Genomic DNA, 17,620 nt, shown 5'->3' on the forward strand with positions numbered 1-17,620 from the left:
ACAAAACTGGAAAAGTCAACAGTGTTACCCAGGATGCTGTTGGCATTACTGTAGACAAGTTAAGGGCAAGATTCTTGCCAAGAGAATTAATGTGCATGTTGAGCATATTAAGCATTCTAAAGAGCCAAGATAGCTTCGTAAGGCGTGTGAAGGAAAATCATCAGAAAAAGAAGCCAGAGAGAGATACTTGGGTTCAACTGAAGCACCAGCCTGCCTCATCCAAAGAAGCACACGTGAGAACCAACTGAAAGGAGCCTGCACTGATGAAACCCATTCCCTATGAACTCATGGCATGATAGGTGTAGGAAATATAAAAGACCTCTGGACTGTAAACAAAGAGAGAGAGAGGGAGACATGACAATTAAATGCAATGTGTGATCCTAGAAAAGGAAAAAAAAAGCAGGAGGGGGCACTAAATCAATGTTTCCCAAAGTGTGGTCCAGGAGCCCCAGGAAGTCCCCGGGACTGCTTCATGTATGCATGAAGTCAAACTTTTAATATACCATTTTTAATAATACTTAGATATTATTTAGCAAGATTACAAAGGGATCCTGAGGGCAAAAAATTTGAGAACCGCTGCTATAAAGAACATTAGTGGGACAATTGGCAAACTTAGAATACAGTTTCTAGATTTTTTTTTTTTAAGGTTTTATTTATTTTACAGAGAGAGCAAGAACAAGCAGGGGGAACAGTAGAGGGAGAGGGAGAAGCAGGCTCCCTGCCGAGCAGAGAGCCCAATGCAGGGCTCGATCCCAGGGCCCTGAGATCGTGACCTGAGCCGAAGGCAGACGCTTAACCATCTGAGCCACCCAGGCGCCCCCAGTTTCTAGATTTGAATATAGTCCTGTATCGTTGTCGGTTTTCCTTACTTTGATCACTGTATTGTGGACATGTAAGGTCATGTCCTTGTTTTTAGGAACTTCACACTATTTAGGGATAAAGGGATATTATATCTGCAACTTACTCCCAAAGAGTACAGAAAATAATATATATATATATATATATATATATATATATATATATATATAATATATCCATTATACCTGTGAGTGTACCACTTTCAAAGAATCTTCAGTCACACAGAAGGAGGCATACTTGTCCTGTGAATACTGTTGCAGCAATCCTTATGATACTGTCTTTGGCTATTTAGGAAGAGGAAAATATAAATAAACCTACCCTTTATCTCCTTTAGTTTGAAGTCATTTAATCTCCCCAATAACTAGAAGTAAAAATAACAATATACACCAAGAGACAGGATTTGGTTTCTTTGCTTTTAAAGAAGTATCTCAAGGGCACCTGGCTGGCTCAGTCAGTAGACCGTGAGTCTTGATCTCAGGGTTGTGAGTTTGGGGTTGAATGTTGAGATTACTTAAAAATAAAGTCTTGGGGTGCCTGGGTGGCTCAGTCAGTTAAGCGTCTGCCTTCGGCTCAGGTTATGATCCCAGGGTCCTGGGTTCCAGCCCCGCATTGGGCTCCCTGCTTGGCAGGAAGCCTGGTTCTCCCTCTCCCACTCCCCCTGCTTCTGTTCCTCTCTCACTGTCTCTTTCTCTGTCTGTCAAATAAATAAATAAAATCTTAAAAAAATATATTTCAGGGCGCCTGGGTGGCTCAGTCGTTAAGCGTCTGCCTTCAGCTCAGGTCATGATCTCAGGTTCCTGGGATCGAGCCCCGCACCGGGCTCCCTGCTCAGCGGGGAGCCTGCTTCTCCCTCTCCCTCTGCCTCTCCCCCTGCTTGTGCTCTCTCTCTTTGTCAAATAAATAAAGTCTTTAAAAAAATGAAAATAAATATTTCAGAATTAGCATGTATGTTTTTTACCTACCCCATACTTTGTTTCCTGATCCCCCAGTGGATCAATTTCTCCCTTGTGTGTCCTTGTCTGGGTCGTGGACACGATGGCCCTTAGAAGCCTGAAGGCAGTACTTGTTTAGGAATACTCTCCACTCTGACTAGATATTATGGACTCTCTCTCCCGAAAGAAAGCTGTGAAAGAGCATATTGCACTGAGCAAGAAAGCTAGAAATTTCCGGACATTCAACTTGGCTAGTTATATTCACCTATTTTCTACCTCCTGGCTTGGTTAACCAAGAAAAAAAAATCCTTAAGACAAAGTTCTCAGGCATTTTCTGACCAAGTTTGACTTTGAGAACATGTCCTCCTTTTCCTCTTCTATAAAGATAGAGAGTGAGGGAATATGGCTAAGAGAGGTGGGCCTTGCCTTCCCCCGACCTGACTGAACTTTAAAACTTCTCTACTAATTAAACAACACTGGGCTCTACACTTTGCTTAACCCTGGAAGCTGGTCATCAGCCTTTGACCTCAGTCTTCCCCTCGTCACCAGCTCCCTCCCCCACTTTAGCTTTTGGAACCTTAGTCAGATTCAGAGGAAAGAACCAGTTTTCAGAGCGATTGCCTCAGAACACAGTATCTCCACTCTCTGCCCGACCCTGTGGAAGATTAGCAACCATGTTTTCCAGTGGGATAGGAACTGTAGCTGCTGGAAAAAGGTAAGAGAGGCAAGTTTTCTCTTTTGCATGCCCTCACTGGGTTTTTTGACCTTCGAAGTTCTCCTGAGGATGGCTTCGAAACCTTGGAAAAAACCAGGCCCTCTCCCTGGTAGTAACAGTAAAAATGTGTTTGGAAGACGTCATTCCAAGTGCCCTCCCTCCCACCCCCTCTTGGGGTAAGCCACACCTTGGGTTCTTAGCCCAAGAAACAAAGGGGATATCTTCCCCTCCCCAAGGTGCTGTGCAAGCGCCAGCCCTCACAGCAGCCCAGGAGACTCCAGCGCAGGTTCCCAGGCCTGCCAGACAGCTGAAAAGAGGGAAAATTTAACTGTGAGGATCTCCTAACTCCCTTTTTGCTTCTCTTTCCACTCAGTTGCCCCCACTCCAAGAGCTCAGTGACCTTTGACTGAAGGACAGCAATCCTGTTCCCTTTCCTCACAGTCAGGCCCCCTCCTCCCTCGACACCACACACATTCCCTTCTTGATCTGGGTCGTTTTGGGAGGCTACAGGCAAGGCTGTGGCACCTCCACCTTGGTTTTCCTTCCCCCCACGAACAACGCTCCCGGATCCCCCTCAGCGTCCACTCGGATTTCCCAACGTAGCTGAGGGACAAAAAGGGAAACCAAAGGCAAGCAAGACGGGGAGATGAACGGCAAGGTTCTCTCTCCGCTTCTTCACCCTGCCTTCTATATCTCCCTGAGGGTCTCTGCTTCTCCCCACTCTGTGCCTCTGTTCTTAAAGGGCTGCAGAGCCGGCCTTCCCTCACACAAGGAGCCAAGTATCCCTCAGCTGCCCCCAGCTTACAGCCAGCCCAACACTCGGCTGCTGACCACCTCCGCGAGTCCTTTCCACCCTGTGTGCGTATCTTTTTCTGCCAGGGGATGACTGAGAAGACTCCGTACCCACACGGACTCCCAAGTCAGCCAAAGGAAGCTCCCGGGCCACCCTGTCTTTGTACAAAAATATTACAAGCTTTTCTCCTGGTGGGCCTGAGTGTTCCAGTTCTCCTAATTTGCCAGTAGCATGATCTCATTTTTTTAAAAAGTAAGATTAATTTCATTGGCTTTTAGTGAACCCGTGTTGGAAGCATTAAAATTTGCAGGCAGAGAAATGATGAAGGCCTAAGGCTGTGAGAGAGCAGGACACAGAGCTCTTTGAATCCAGGGTCTGAAGACAGGGTGAAAGGAAGGAATGGGGGGGGGGACTCCCGGTTTCTGGCTTGGATGTCCGCCGGCAGGAGGCTCCCATTTGCTGAGCTGGAGGATGGAGGAGGAGAAGCAGTGGGTGGGGGAGACTTATAAGGACAATCTGGTCGTATTTCCCTAAGGAAGCTTCAGGCCGTCCAGGTGGAATTATCTGGGCCCCGCTCGGAGGGCGGGGCAGGGCTGGAGCTGGAGGCCTGCGGAGGCTTCGCCCTGTTCACCCCCCCTTTTTTTTTTTTTTTTAAAGATTTACTTATTTACTTATTTATTTGTCAGAGAGAGACAGAGCACAAGCAGGGAGAGCGGCAGGCAGAGGGAAAAGCAGGCTCCCGGCTGAGCAGGGAGCCCGATGTGGGGCTCGATCCCAGGACCCTGGGATCATGACCTGAGCCGAAGGCAGACACTTAACCAACCGACTGAGCCACCCAGGCATCATCCCCTGTTCACCCCTTCTTACCCCTGTTGTATTACTGAAATCTCTGCTGCATCAACCCAAATCTCCAACCCTTTCGCATCCAGGAGGCCGTTCCTAAACAGCTTCTGTAAAGGGCCCCTACTAGTGCCCCAGGTCTGCGCTGGGCGCTCGGGTTCCCTGCCTGTATATCATGCGTGGGTGTCTCATCTCGCCAGCCGGAAGCTGTGCGTTCTTTATTTCTTCCAGCCTTGGGCCCGCGATGCTTTATAACCATCAGTTGCTGCAATGGCTGATTTTAATTTCAACCTGACTGTGTCCAGGCAAGTGGAGAGATCCACGACCGGACTTGTCCTGGGCCCTTGTATTTTGCGAGGGTTTGGGCCCGCCTCCCGGCCACACCAGCTGGGCTGGAATCCGGGGTTTTACCGGGGCAAGTCTGTGATGGGCAGCGGGGATCGGGGTTCTCCCAGCCAAGCTTAACTCAGCTTTCTGTACCCCTATAGGAGGGCATGTCTTCTGTCCTTGCTGCTCATTGGCCTCTGGGGCTGTGTGACCTGTCGCTGGAGCCCCGTGGAGGACATCTGCACAGCCAAGCCTCGGGACATTCCTGTGAATCCCATGTGCATTTATCGGTCTGCAGAGAAGAAGGCAGTCGAGGATGAGGGCGAGGAGCAGAAGATCCCCGAGGCCACCAACCGGCGAGTCTGGGAACTGTCCAGAGCCAATACGCGCTTCGCCACCGCCTTCTATCAGCACCTGGCGGACTCCAAGAATGACAACGATAATATTTTCCTATCGCCCCTGAGTATCTCCACAGCTTTTGCTATGACCAAGCTGGGAGCCTGTGACAACACCCTCAAGCAGCTGATGGAGGTACAGTCCGGAGCCTTCCTGCCTAGCCTCCTTACTGGACCCCAAGGAAATGTGTGGTCTAGAGCCCAGTAGAGACGTTAGGTGGTATCCCAGTCTCTTTGTGCTTTTCCCCTTTCTCCTTCCTACCCTTTATTCTCCTTTTACCCATGTATTCATTTAGAAGACATGAGCTGAGTATTTATGCTGTGCTGGGTGCTGCTCTTGAAGGAGCTCATACGTGGGGTGGCTGCTGGTCAGGGACTGACCCCACCGCGTTAGCCAAGCTCCTCCACCATTTTCTTTTGGCTTCCACAGGTTTTTAAGTTTGATACCATCTCCGAGAAGACGTCTGATCAGGTGCACTTTTTCTTTGCCAAACTGAACTGCCGACTCTATCGAAAAGCCAACAAGTCCTCTGAGTTGGTATCGGCCAACCGCCTTTTTGGAGACAAATCCCTTACCTTCAATGAGACCTATCAGGACATCAGTGAGGTGGTGTACGGAGCCAAGCTCCAGCCCCTGGACTTCAAGGTGAGTTGCAGATGTCGTCCCCGACCTCAGAGTTCTTCGTTTCCCCTCGGAGGTTGAGAAGGTAGAGAAGCAGGATCCAGGATCCAAATGAACTATGGGCTATGAGCTATGCTAGTTGAAGGCAGGTTGGGGGTGGGGAGTGACTAGAAGTCAGCACCCCTGGACTTGCTTGAAACCTGAGAAATCAATAGTATCTATGGCTTAGATTGTAGTGGTTTCTCTGAAAAAGTTGCATAAATAATAAATTCTTCATGTTATCCACCAAGATGCCAATCCTACAAGACACCTTATTTAATTTTTAAAAATTACCAGGATCAAATAAAATTAGTGTATGGTGTGTGTCATATTCTCCTCTTGGAGATTCATGAAACACCTGAGCCTAGTAAGTTTTCTGAGAAGTCTATTGGCTTTATTCAATCAGCATTTCTCCTTTTTTATTTTTATTTTTTTTTTTTGGCCACATAGGCATCCTTCCTGCCCCTCACCCCTGCATAACTCACTAGCTTCTGGATATGTCAGAAAAAATAACATTTTGTTTTCTTTTTCCCCGACTATTTTCCTCTTTTCTGTTCCTTTATTTCTGTTTCTCTTTCTTCTATTAATATTTACTAACCATCTGGAAGATTCATGGCATTATACTAGATATGTAAGTTCTCCCCAATCTGGGTTAGAGTGGGAAATGGTGTGAAAGGGCAAAGGGCTGATGAATAAAATGAAATGTTGTGTGGGGAAGTGGAGAAGCCCACTGAAAGCACAGGTGGATAGGTTTGTTTCCTATTCTCCTCAGGAAAATGCAGAGCAGTCCAGAATGTTCATCAACAAATGGGTATCCAATAAGACCGAAGGGCGTATCACTGATGTCGTGCCACAGGATGCCATCAACGAGCTCACGGTCCTGGTGCTGGTCAACACCATTTACTTCAAGGTACTCAAAATGGCCCTGGAGAGACCCAGAGGACTTCCTCTTGTCCTCCAGCTCACCTGCTTTCACACCATTAGGCATTAGATAGGTCCTCTCTGAGAAACGGTCCATGCATGGCCTGGGCAGAAATACAAATTTATTGAGAGTCTAGAACCATGTCTAGGGCCACGGCTGCTGGCCTGAAGTCCAGGGGGGGCCTGGCCGTGCCTCTGGGCCCAAGGAAGAGTGTACGCACTCAAATTTAGCAAAGTATGTGTGGGGATGAACTCTCATACACGTGTGACCATTTTTGCTATCCAGTTAACTCCATTTTGAAATCTGGAACAACATGATAGACTCTACTGACAGTCCTCGGTGATGAGATTTTCTCCATCATCTGGAGCAGCTTCAATAGTGATTCAAAGTTCCCCTTGCCCGAGGCTTCTGAACCCCCCGGTGCCAGACTCACCCCAAATTTTGCAGAGTCCTGTGATTTGTGCGGATGGCTTTGTCTTTCTCAGAGTCGAGAGTTCTAAAGGCTGCTCCAAATTGAGACATGTGGGAAGGAGACTGAGGGGGAGCGTACTGGAAATAAACAGACCATTGATCCTCAGGAGGGCCACAGGTTTAAGATGGGGGGACCTGGGGCACATTGCCCATCGTGGGTCGTGTTCCACGTGCCCTCTCACCCCGCACGGAGCCCAGGAGTTCAGCCAGTCCCTGCTGTTGCCAGCCACTCTGTCTCTTGGGGTTTCTCTCTCCCCCAGCGTGGAGAAGGTTGTAGTTACCCAATATGTATTGCCCTTTAAGGTTTACAGAACACCTTGCTGTTTATTAGCCCTCTTTATTCTCATAAGATCGTCAACGAGACCTTGGGCCTCTCAGACAGATTACTTAGCTTAAGTCCTGCCTCTTCCATTTCTGCTGTGTGAACTCAGGTGAGTTACTGGAGACCTTTCTGTGCATCTCTAAAATGGGAAAAATGATGCACCTCCCTCACGGGTTTCCTGCCCCTTGACCCCTGAAGAAGTGAGTGCAGCTGAAATGCTTAGAGCAGCGCCTGGCACACCGTAAGCATCCCACCAATACTAGCCATCTCTCCTCATTTTACAGGCCAGGACCCACCACGCCAAGAGTTAAATGACTTGTCCCCAAATCAACCAGCCAGAATAGAACAAGGAATGGTAGTTACAACTCAGAAATTTCAAAGGGATGTCTTGTATCCCAGGGTCCCTCTGTTTTTGGGCAGGAAGTTAGCCAGGACTCACCCTCTGCCGGGCAGGGCTCCGGGACAACCCCCTGGGTTATTATCTGTGTCTGGCCTTCATTTATCAGGGGCAGAGCCCAGCCCTTTGGAGAATGGCCCTTGAGAAAGAGGCGGGTGGGAGGCAGAAAGCCAAAAGACAATTAGATTTAAACTCAAAAAGATGCATGTGAAGAGGCCAGTAAGTTGTTCTGGGTTTTAGTTTTTTATTTTTCTGGTTATAAAGCAAATAAACAGCCACTGCTGAAAATCCGGGAAATACAGAAAAGTTCACAGAAAAAAACCACTCATAATTCCATCACTCTGCCACAGTCACTGTAAGCCTTTTCATGCATAGCCTCTAATCTTTTCTCCTAGTAATTCTGCCTGCATATTAGGGTGATAAAATAATGTGACTATTTCCCACGTCAGCATTCTCCTATGGAGGGTTTTGGTCTTCTCGCTGTGATTCTCCCACTTGCTGTCTCCCTCCCCCAACCCCCGCCAACCCCCAGGGCCTGTGGAAGTCAAAGTTCAGTCTTGAGAACACAAGGAAGGAACTGTTCTACAAGGCTGATGGGGAGTCGTGTTTGGCGTCCATGATGTACCAGGAAGGCAAGTTCCGCTATCGGCGAGTGGCCGAAGGCACCCAGGTGCTCGAGCTGCCCTTCAAGGGTGATGACATCACCATGGTGCTCATCCTGCCCAAGCCTGAGAAGAGCCTGGCCAAGGTGGAGCAGGAGCTCACCCCAGAGATGCTGCAGGAATGGCTGGATGAGATGGCAGAGACCCTGCTGGTGGTCCACATGCCCCGCTTCCGCATCGAGGACAGCTTCAGTGTGAAGGAGCAGCTGCAAGACATGGGCCTTGTGGACCTGTTCAACCCTGAGAAGTCCAGGCTCCCAGGTTAGCCTAGGAAGGGCGTTTCTCTTCCCTCGGCCTCCCAAGGTGGTCCGAGCAAAGGTGAAAGAATTGGGGAAAGAGTAGAAAAGAGCAACGGGTCAGGAGTAGAGCAAGGGTTCTACTGCTAACTCAGGGAGACCCTTCCTTCCCAAGGTCTGGTTCCTCTTCTGTATCCTGGGGACTTTGCACCTGGATGTCCAGGAACCCAGCTAGCACTGGAATGCTTGGAGACCGTAACTGGTGTGGGGGATGGGACCAAGTAGAGAAGAGCTTGAAAAGACATCAGAATTCAAAGCAAAGATATGATTCAGAGCTGGGGACATCTTGGTCCCACACAATAGGCATAGCTGATGTTGAACAGCCTGATATTCCAAAGGGCTCATGAGTTTTCCCTCAAGTCACTTGGACAATAGATACGGCCAACCTTCCCCAGCTGTGAGACTTCAGCAAGTGTTCTGTGGTCTTGGTTCCTACAGTCTACCATTCTTTAAAAATATGCATTAAAATATCTTTTTACAAAAGAAGTTTACAATGTCAGGTAATTGAATTTACCTTTAATGGGCTGCCTATGAACTAGATCTAACCAGGGGCCCCTGGCTGGCTCAGATGGAAGAGCATGTGGCTCTTGATCTCAGGGCTGTGAGTTTGAGCCCCACATTGGGTGTAGAGATTAAATAAAAGTTGAAAAAAAAATTAAACTAGGTCTAACCAACTTCTCTCTTGAAAACGTTGCCAGACTGGAAAGAAAGACATTCCTACTAGGTGGGGTGAGTTTTTCTTTAAGAACAGAGTCCCCTGCCCCCTTCCAAGAGCTGAAGCGTGAGATTACATTCACAGGAGTCAGGCTGAAAAAGCCTAAAGGACTTTATTCTTTTATTTTATTTTATTTTTTTTAATATTTTATTTATTTATTTGAGACAGAGAGAATGAGAGAGACAGAGAGCACACGAGATGGGGGAGGGTCAGAGGGAAGAGCAGACTCCCTGCAGAGCAGGGAACCCGATGCGGGACTCGATCCCGGGACTCCAGGATCATGACCTGAGCCGAAGGCAGTTGCTTAACCAACTGAGCCACCCAGGCGCCCAGGACTTTATTCTTTTAAACATGCATTTATTTATTTAGGGAGTATCACTAGGTGAGGGTTCAGGGTTTTTATTTTTCAAAAAAAAAAAAAGCCCCAAAGGACCTCTTAATTCAAACTGAATTCCTTTTTGTGGGTTGAAGCTGACTTTCTCCCATTTCACAGAAACTTCTCTGGTCTTCCTTCTAGGTATTATCGCAGAGGGCCGGAGCGACCTCTATGTCTCACAGGCATTCCATAAGGCCTTTCTTGAGGTGGGTACACCTTCCTTTGCTGTCACTTCCTTTTCCAGTATATCAGTATCTCATGTGATTTGTAACTAGGGACTTCTTGCTCCGCTGGGTCTATGGTCTTCCAGCAGGTATGTGAACAGCAGGACACAACTGGGGGAAAGGCGTGTTTCCAGTGTCCCTCAAACCCCAGATGTGTATAGCCCCCTCCTCCATGAGGCCTCCCCAAGACAGCCCTCCCCTGAAGCCCTCATGGTCCCATTGTTCCAGCCTCCCTCCCACTACTTCTCCTGCAGCAGGTCAAATATGTAGGGGGAGGGTGACACGGGAAAAGAAGTCAACAAAGGCTACAAAGGCTTCAGAAGGAAGGCAGAGTCATTGTCACGAGTGAGGAGATGCAATAGCCTGAAAAAAAGGCTTATAGTCTGAGAACACAGTGTCATTATAATTCCAAAAAGGAGGAGAACCAGGAGAGTGGGCACTCATGGAAACCCAGGGAGGAGTTTTAAGGAAACAGAAAGCATCGAGTAACAAGACTGAAAATCGGCCATAGGTTACCATTCCCTGAGGAATTTAGAACAGTGGGGGCACAGGCCCGATTGTGACAGCTGAAGAGCAAATGGAGGGTAAAGAAGAGGAGCTGAGGAGAGTGGATCATGTCCTCAAGTGTGTTCTAAAGCACTAGAACTCTACGCTGCAAAGAACAAAGTTTGGTGGCCAAGTAAATGTGTATCCTCTGCTTGGGAAATTAACAATGCACACTAAGAAGCCCCACAGTGGAAAAACTGGTTCAATATTGCTTAACCTGCCGGAGGGAAGGTGGGGGAGGGTGATGAGTGAAATAGGTGTTGGGGATGAAGGAGGGCACTTGCCATGATGAGCACCAGGTAATGCATGCAATTGTTGAATCACTATATTGTGCACCTGAAACTAATATAACACTGTACGTTAACTGACTGGAATTAAAATAAAAACTTAAAAAAATATATTGCTTAACCTAGTGTTTCCCCAACTCAGGTGCCTGTGGAACCCTTTACTAGAGTAATAGCTATGTAAATCCTGTCAGAATTCTGGTTCTCAAATACTGAACTATGGACCAGTAGCACTAGTTCAGTGAGGAGCTTGACTCTTGGGGAATCCAGGATGGGGCCTGAGAATCAGCATATTTACAAAGCTCCTCAGGAGATTTAAATCCACAACCAGGTTTGGGAAGCACTGTCCTCTAGGGGAACCGGGCTATGAGGAAAAGGGGATGGCCGCTGTTAGAGACGGTCACGGGATTGAGGAAACCACAAAGAAAGAAGGTTACGGTCAAAGGAGAAAGGTTTCAGAGCATGGTGCTGGTAAATACAGTGGCAGAGTCCAAGCTCAGTGAGAAAATGTCATCAGGAGGGAAGCGGAGGGATCAAAGAGCAGAAGGAAAGCAGAATAATTGTCACTAGAGTAAGGAGATGCAATAGCTTGAAAAAAAAGGTTACAGTCTGAGAACATAGTGTCATTATTATAATTTCAAAGGTAGAACAAGTCTGAGAGATGGCAAGTTCAAGGCATGGCCATGGGACTGGTTTGCTTAAGTAGAGTGAAGGTAATGCTCATTGGGGTTGATGAGATGAAAGGAATGGGAGTTAGTGTGTTGACTGGGCCTCCTACCAAGATAGGTAATTGTCTGCATCCAATGATAGCAGGAGTTAGGGTGGACAGGAAGGCTATGAGTGAGGTGCGCAAATCCTCAACGTGGGGATATAATCCATAGGCCCACAGATGTCGTGACCTGCAGGACAACAGCAAGAGCAGAGGCCTGTATCTTTAAGGTATCGAGATCAGACCTAGGGGTTTGACAGGAGTACTGAATTAGTGGTTTTGGAAGTTGTACAAAAGTCACTACTGACCCCGCTCTTCCACATGGATTATGAAGGTTAGTACACTTAGGAAGAGGGCGAGGGAAGCTATGTCCTCAGTGTTTTAACTCTGATTGAAAAATCCTCCTCTAAGGAACCTAAATAGAAGAAGTCAACTCAGACACCCTTGAGGGCTTTGAGTTCCCATTAGGAAGAAGCAGAGGTTTGGATTCATTTTATCCCCCTTAGCCCACTAAACGATGGTGCAAGGTTCCTCCAAAGCTCTTGGAACAAAGTTGTTCCCCTTGGAAACCTTGGGAACCCAATATACAGGACCCCAACTGATTGTAGATCTCCTGGGAAGCCATTAGAAGCCAGTGTCTGATTTGAATAAGATGATCCTGGTCTTGCAACAGCTCCAGGCCGCTCACAAATCCAGTCCTAGAATGACCATGAAACAGCACGGGGAGATGGGGGCATAGGATGGTAAGGAAGCAGGGAAGAAGAGTGATAGGGAGAGAGTATCTTCAACCAGCTCCATAAAGCTCAGGGATCTGAAGTGCTTTCATTAAGAGGCAGGGACAGAGTTTTGGTGATATTCTGGGTCCCCAAGCAAAATTTTCTGAAGGTGTCTCTCTGGCAGGTCAGCTTATCAGCAATTTAAAATACCAATGTGTCAGACCATTACTCCAAAAAATACTCACCTCATTCAGCCAGAGGACCCTTGTCTTTTCATAGGCAACGTCCTGAGTGGCTGCTTGGGGTCGTTCTATCTGGGATCTTGATGCCCCAAGAGTGAAACTATCTCAACTACAGAGTTCTGATCTTGAGTCACAGTCCCTTCTAGCATCTGGTACAAGGTAACCCTCCTGCCATACCCCGCACGATGGGGCCGGCCAGAAACGCGGCAGCCTGCTGAACGTGCGCATTCCCGGCTCAGGAGTTACCTGAATGGAACCCTTGCTCTTACGCCGCACGAGGCTTGGAGGAACACAGGTGCTCACCTCAGTATTCATCGGCTGAAACAATGAGTAAAAGTCGCGTTCTGGCGGGAACGCCACCTGACCCGAGGGTACTTACCCCCCCCCCCCCCCCCCCGCCCCGGAAGACAGCATTCTGAGGAAGGGCTGTGTCTGTGCGTGACCTCCTGCCTCCGAGGAACCGCAGGGCAGGTAACGCAGCCGTTGTGTCTCCTCTGTGGTCTGCAGGTCAACGAGGAGGGCAGCGAAGCTGCAGCAAGTACTGTCGTCAGCATCGCCGGCCGTTCGCTGAACTCCAGCAGGGTGACCTTCAAGGCCAACAGGCCCTTCCTCGTTCTCATAAGGGAGGTTGCTCTGAACACTATCCTCTTCATGGGCAGAGTGGCCAACGCTTGTGATCACTGAAGTGTTCTTTATTTTTTGTACCTCTTCCTATTTTGGTTTGTGACAGAAGTAAAAATAAACACAACTACTCCCAGTTATGAATGGATTTTGCCACATGAAGTGAAGACAAGGGGAGGAGAAATGGATAGAGATGCTGGTGGGCATTTGGTCAAGCGAGCACTTTCAATTGTTCTCTACCAGTGAGCACACCTGGGTCAGGAAAGTGAAGGAGGGGGGCGCCTGGCTGGGTTCAGTCAGCTAAGCCTCCCACTCTCGCTTTCAGCTCAGCTCATGATCTCAGGGTCGTGAGATCGAGCCCCGAGGCCCACACAGGGCTCTGCACCTGGCAGAGTCTGCTTCTCTCTCTCCCTCTGCTCCCCCACCTCCACGCTCGCTGTGCACATGCTCTCTCTCTTAAAATAAATAAATAAAATCTTAAAAAAAAAAAAAAAGAAAGTGATGGAGGGAAATACGTTACTGCTGCATCTTGAAAGATGGTAGGATGGTAGGCATGCCGAAAGGGCAGCGAGAGCCTGAAATGTCCGTATTCCCATCATACTAAAAAAAAAAAAAAAAAAAAAAATCCAAAAATTATAAAAGAATTAATCTCTATAAACAGAAAAACCAGATAGTCAAATCTGAGTATTAAACCATTTAATTCTCAAACCACTCACATGCATAATGTTCTTTTACACAGTGTTAAAATAAAGAGGAAAATGTATTTTTATACAAACAGAATTTCAAGTATACATTAATAGACTTTTCAAATTACTAACCAAGTTGCTAAGATTTCATTCACATTGTTCTTAAAGCTGTTCAACGAGAAAGCTTTTGCTAAACTGCTTTAAATATGTTTATATAAACCCATATTTTCACTCTTTTTCTGACTCTCCCTCCCCCCAACCCCAGTCTTGGCCTGCCCTCCTGCCCTCTGCCCTCCCCCCTCCCCCGACACGACAGGGCTTCTGGGGCTCTAGGAGACATGCAACCCCACCAAGGACTATTGGCTTGTCATCAGGGGAAGGACAGAATCTACAGGAGGAGAGACTGAGAACACCTGTCAAATTAAGGGAGAGAACAAATCTAATATTTAGAAATGACACAAATCAGAATATCTTATAGCCTTTATGTTTTCACCTTTTTCCTTAAAGAAATCTCAGCCTCCCACAAAACAACCTAGAAGTTTCTGACAATTTGGTAGCTGAGCAAATAACTTAATATTGGGTATTGTCCCTAGGGAAACTTCTCCAATCAGGGTAGGCATTTTAAACTTCATTTTGGTTGTTTCTTTTTTTCCCTTCGGCGGGCGGGGCAGGGGGGGGGGACAGCTTAAAAATGGGTAGGATTTGTGTGTTGACATTAAGGAATTTGGTTAATTTCACAGGGTCTGGCAGGAGTTCTCCCTCCTCAACTCTCCTCCTGAAGTAATCTGGCTTCAGGGCCAGGAACAGCCACTCTCCTTAGGAATTAAAGTGCATTTGTTCAGTACAAGGGGGGTGAGGGGAGGTGCGGTTTACACTTAAGTGATAATGATTAAAAGAGGGTGGGGTGAGAGAAAATCCTATTCCTATATATAGGTATTTATAATTAAGGTCATAATAAAAACAGATATTCTCTAAGGAAATAAGATGCACGAACCCAGGCCAGCACCCTCAGAGGTGGAAGAGCGCTCGCCTGGCTCACTGACTTTTCTGAGGCATCTTTATTAATGGTGTAATAGCTTCAGATGAAAGACACAAACCTCAAATGTTTGTTTTTTCAAAGGGAAAAAACAGACTGGTAGGTTCTTATAGTTTAAAACTCTACCTCATTCCCTTTCAGGGATAACAACATTTAGAAATTGATTGTCTGTTTTAATATGAATCTTTGATTAGCAAGTTGTGAAAAAAATGTTACCTAAGTTTGTCACTTACAAATACTACGGTAGCCTTAAAAACACAGGAAGGGGGGGGCATGTTGATCCTTGCTATCGGTATCAGGTGAGGGGAAGAGAAATTGTCCTATAATCTCTTTATTTGATAGCTACCACCAGGACCTTATTTTCTGACTATTTTCCTTGAAATGCTTTACTATTTCTTGGGGGACAAACCCAAGAGTTTTCCAAAGAGAAGTAAATGCTACATTATTAGCTGTATGAAGAAGTGATGGGCTCAAGATGAGAAGGGAGGAAATGGTCCTGGGTTCTGGCCTCTGAGTCCAGTGTGATCTGCTTTTCACAGTGACCAGTGGGAAGGCACAGTGCCAGGGACAGGTAGATGGGGGACAGTTGTCACCCACCATATAAGCACCATAGAGAACAGGTGGACAGATTTCTTTCAGACCATGTCCATCTGAAGGAAACCACATTTCAGCTACCTTGATTTTTCTATCTTTAAACCCTCAGCCTTCTCTTCTCCTCCCAGGGGCAGAGTGTGAGTGAGTCCCAACCCTGAATGATGAGGAGCCAGGAAATCTAAGTGCTCTTCCAAATGTACTTCTCCCTTTACTCACTTAGGCTAACATGCCAAAGATGGAGAGTTCTGGTTTTAAGATTCCTTAAAGGAGAGGCCATTGGTTCCTTACTGAATTGGCAGATCTCTTCAAGTTCTGCCATTAGATCACAAAATAACGCAACGGGCTAAAACTATGAACACAGACCAGAGCAGATAAAAAGGTAATGGACTGAGAGAGAACACATTTCTCTAGTTTGGGAATGTTTTTCTTTTGTTGAGTAGGGTGAGGGTAGTGAAACTGTAATCAGACTAGCATTTGCGTAGCTGTTTCCGAAAGGACTCCTTAGAAGTTGAAGAGGAATCAGCAAGCCAATCTAGTAGGGCAGACAACTTGACTGAACTTCACAGTTCTGACAGAGAATTCCTGTAGGGGATTTGTTTCATTCCTTGCTTAAAATATAGAACAAGTGTATATATTTTATACCATTACTGCCCCATCCTCCTCGTCTACTCCCCCTCTCCCCCCAGGAATCATAAAATCCAGTGCAGTGTGATTTGCATAAAGTTCAACAATGGTTCACAGTACTCCACAATCCTCCTCAGTATGACACCCTAACGCACTTCTCTCTGGATGCATGCAAGTCCCAAAGGCTACCGTTTTTTCTATTCCACCCCATATCGAGAAGCCTTCATAAATTTTCTAAGGCATAGGAGGCATTTTCTCTAAAAGACATTGCAGCATTTACATGCAATGTAAACAGCCAGGCCTCCATTTATTTTAATGAAATGTCAAGGCCTGATGCTAATTCAGTCCTCTGCACTAGCCAATCTTTCCATCTAACTGATTTTTCTTCTTGAACACACCGTGACCTATTTGAAATTTAAAGTATCAATTATTGTAGGCAATATATGAATGAAAATTTCTATGGTGCCCAGAATTCTCTCAGAAAAGAGACTGCTATAACTGAACTTGCTCTTAAACAAAAATTTCTATCATGAACGAGAAATCACTTGGTAGCTAATCAGTTTGAATGGGGCTGGGGGGAGGGTGGTGTCTCACTTGTAAGGTAATCAAACTGTTCTCCCCTTCCCATTACCGCGTGCGAAGTTGCCACGGGCAGGGCAGGCATTTTTACTACCTGGGGTGGGGAGAAAAAAAGATACGGAACCTCACTTAGGAATTACCAGGTTAGGTCTCTGACATCCCAGAATAAAGATACTAAAATGACTCATTTCACATTTCATGTAAAATTCAGAAATATTTAAGCCTTAGCTAGTGCATTTCATTCACAAAAAATACAAACACAAAACCCCCCAAAAAACAAACAAAAAAACCCCAAGGAAAAGTGAAAGTCACTTTACATTGAAATCCCACTTAGAAGATAGGCTAAGAGACAAATAATCAAATGTATCACCATCACCCCCAGGAAGGATCCTTCTCTTTTTCCATTAACTTTAATAATGCTTCTTGTTTATTTTACAAATAGAAATCATCCTAGGTGGGTTGGGCTTGGCCTTTTAATAAGTTCAAGTGCTCTATTTTAGCTAGCAGAGTTGAGAAATCTCCACTCAAATGACATAACGCAAAGAAAAGAGGATTCTAGAGATGAGACTCTGAAAATCTGTTTTGCTTACTTATGCACACCTTGTATTTGGTATAGAGACGAAACTGGATGGATGGTAACATCTCTCTCCAGAATTACTTTGAGGACAAATGGATGATCCATTTTACCACCTGAGCCTTGGCCCACTTTAAACTCAGAGCCATGCTGGGATAGCAAAAAAGGTATCTTATGACACAAAAAGAACCAGATTGAGGTTATCCTGCTGGAGACCACTCAAGAATACCTGGCCAGTGATTCTCAACCTTGGCTGCCCACTAGGATCAGCTGGGGAGCTTTTAAAGCCCAAGCTGCACAGCAGACCAATTCAGCATGAGGGTCCGGCAGAGGCCCCAGGCAACAGTCATTTTTTACATGTCCCACGTGATTCTAATGCGCAGCCAAGATGGAAAACTACTGGCTTAGGGTCAACTGGCTCTGTAATAAAAAGCATTCAGGCCAGTGTTCACTCAAGCCAGGGGGAAGAAAGGTAAGACTCCATGCTTCCTCTCAGATTCACA

The 17,620-nt window shown here is 46.5% G+C and overlaps 1 protein-coding gene across 5 annotated transcripts; it reads left to right on the plus strand.

Annotated features, from left to right (window-relative positions):
- Positions 1-2,324: 2,324 nt before the first annotated feature.
- Positions 2,325-13,505, plus strand: SERPINC1 (serpin family C member 1). 5 transcript variants are annotated; one of them, XM_021682819.1, is made up of 7 exons: positions 2,325-2,505; positions 4,627-4,996; positions 5,291-5,506; positions 6,294-6,431; positions 8,166-8,556; positions 9,824-9,888; positions 12,911-13,505. In XM_021682819.1, the coding sequence occupies exons 1-7, from the start codon at positions 2,465-2,467 to the stop codon at positions 13,085-13,087; spliced, it is 1,398 nt and encodes a 465-aa protein (XP_021538494.1). In that variant the 5' UTR covers positions 2,325-2,464; the 3' UTR covers positions 13,088-13,505. The 5 variants fall into 5 exon arrangements, with proteins under 5 accessions (XP_021538494.1, XP_044771884.1, XP_044771886.1 ...); XM_044915949.1 differs by having other exon boundaries at positions 2,465-2,505; positions 6,294-6,489; positions 8,083-8,556; XM_044915951.1 differs by having other exon boundaries at positions 2,465-2,505; positions 8,223-8,556.
- Positions 13,506-17,620: the final 4,115 nt, after the last annotated feature.

Source organism: Neomonachus schauinslandi, chromosome 6, assembly GCF_002201575.2.
Source record: "Neomonachus schauinslandi chromosome 6, ASM220157v2, whole genome shotgun sequence".
NCBI lineage: Eukaryota > Metazoa > Chordata > Mammalia > Carnivora > Phocidae > Neomonachus > Neomonachus schauinslandi.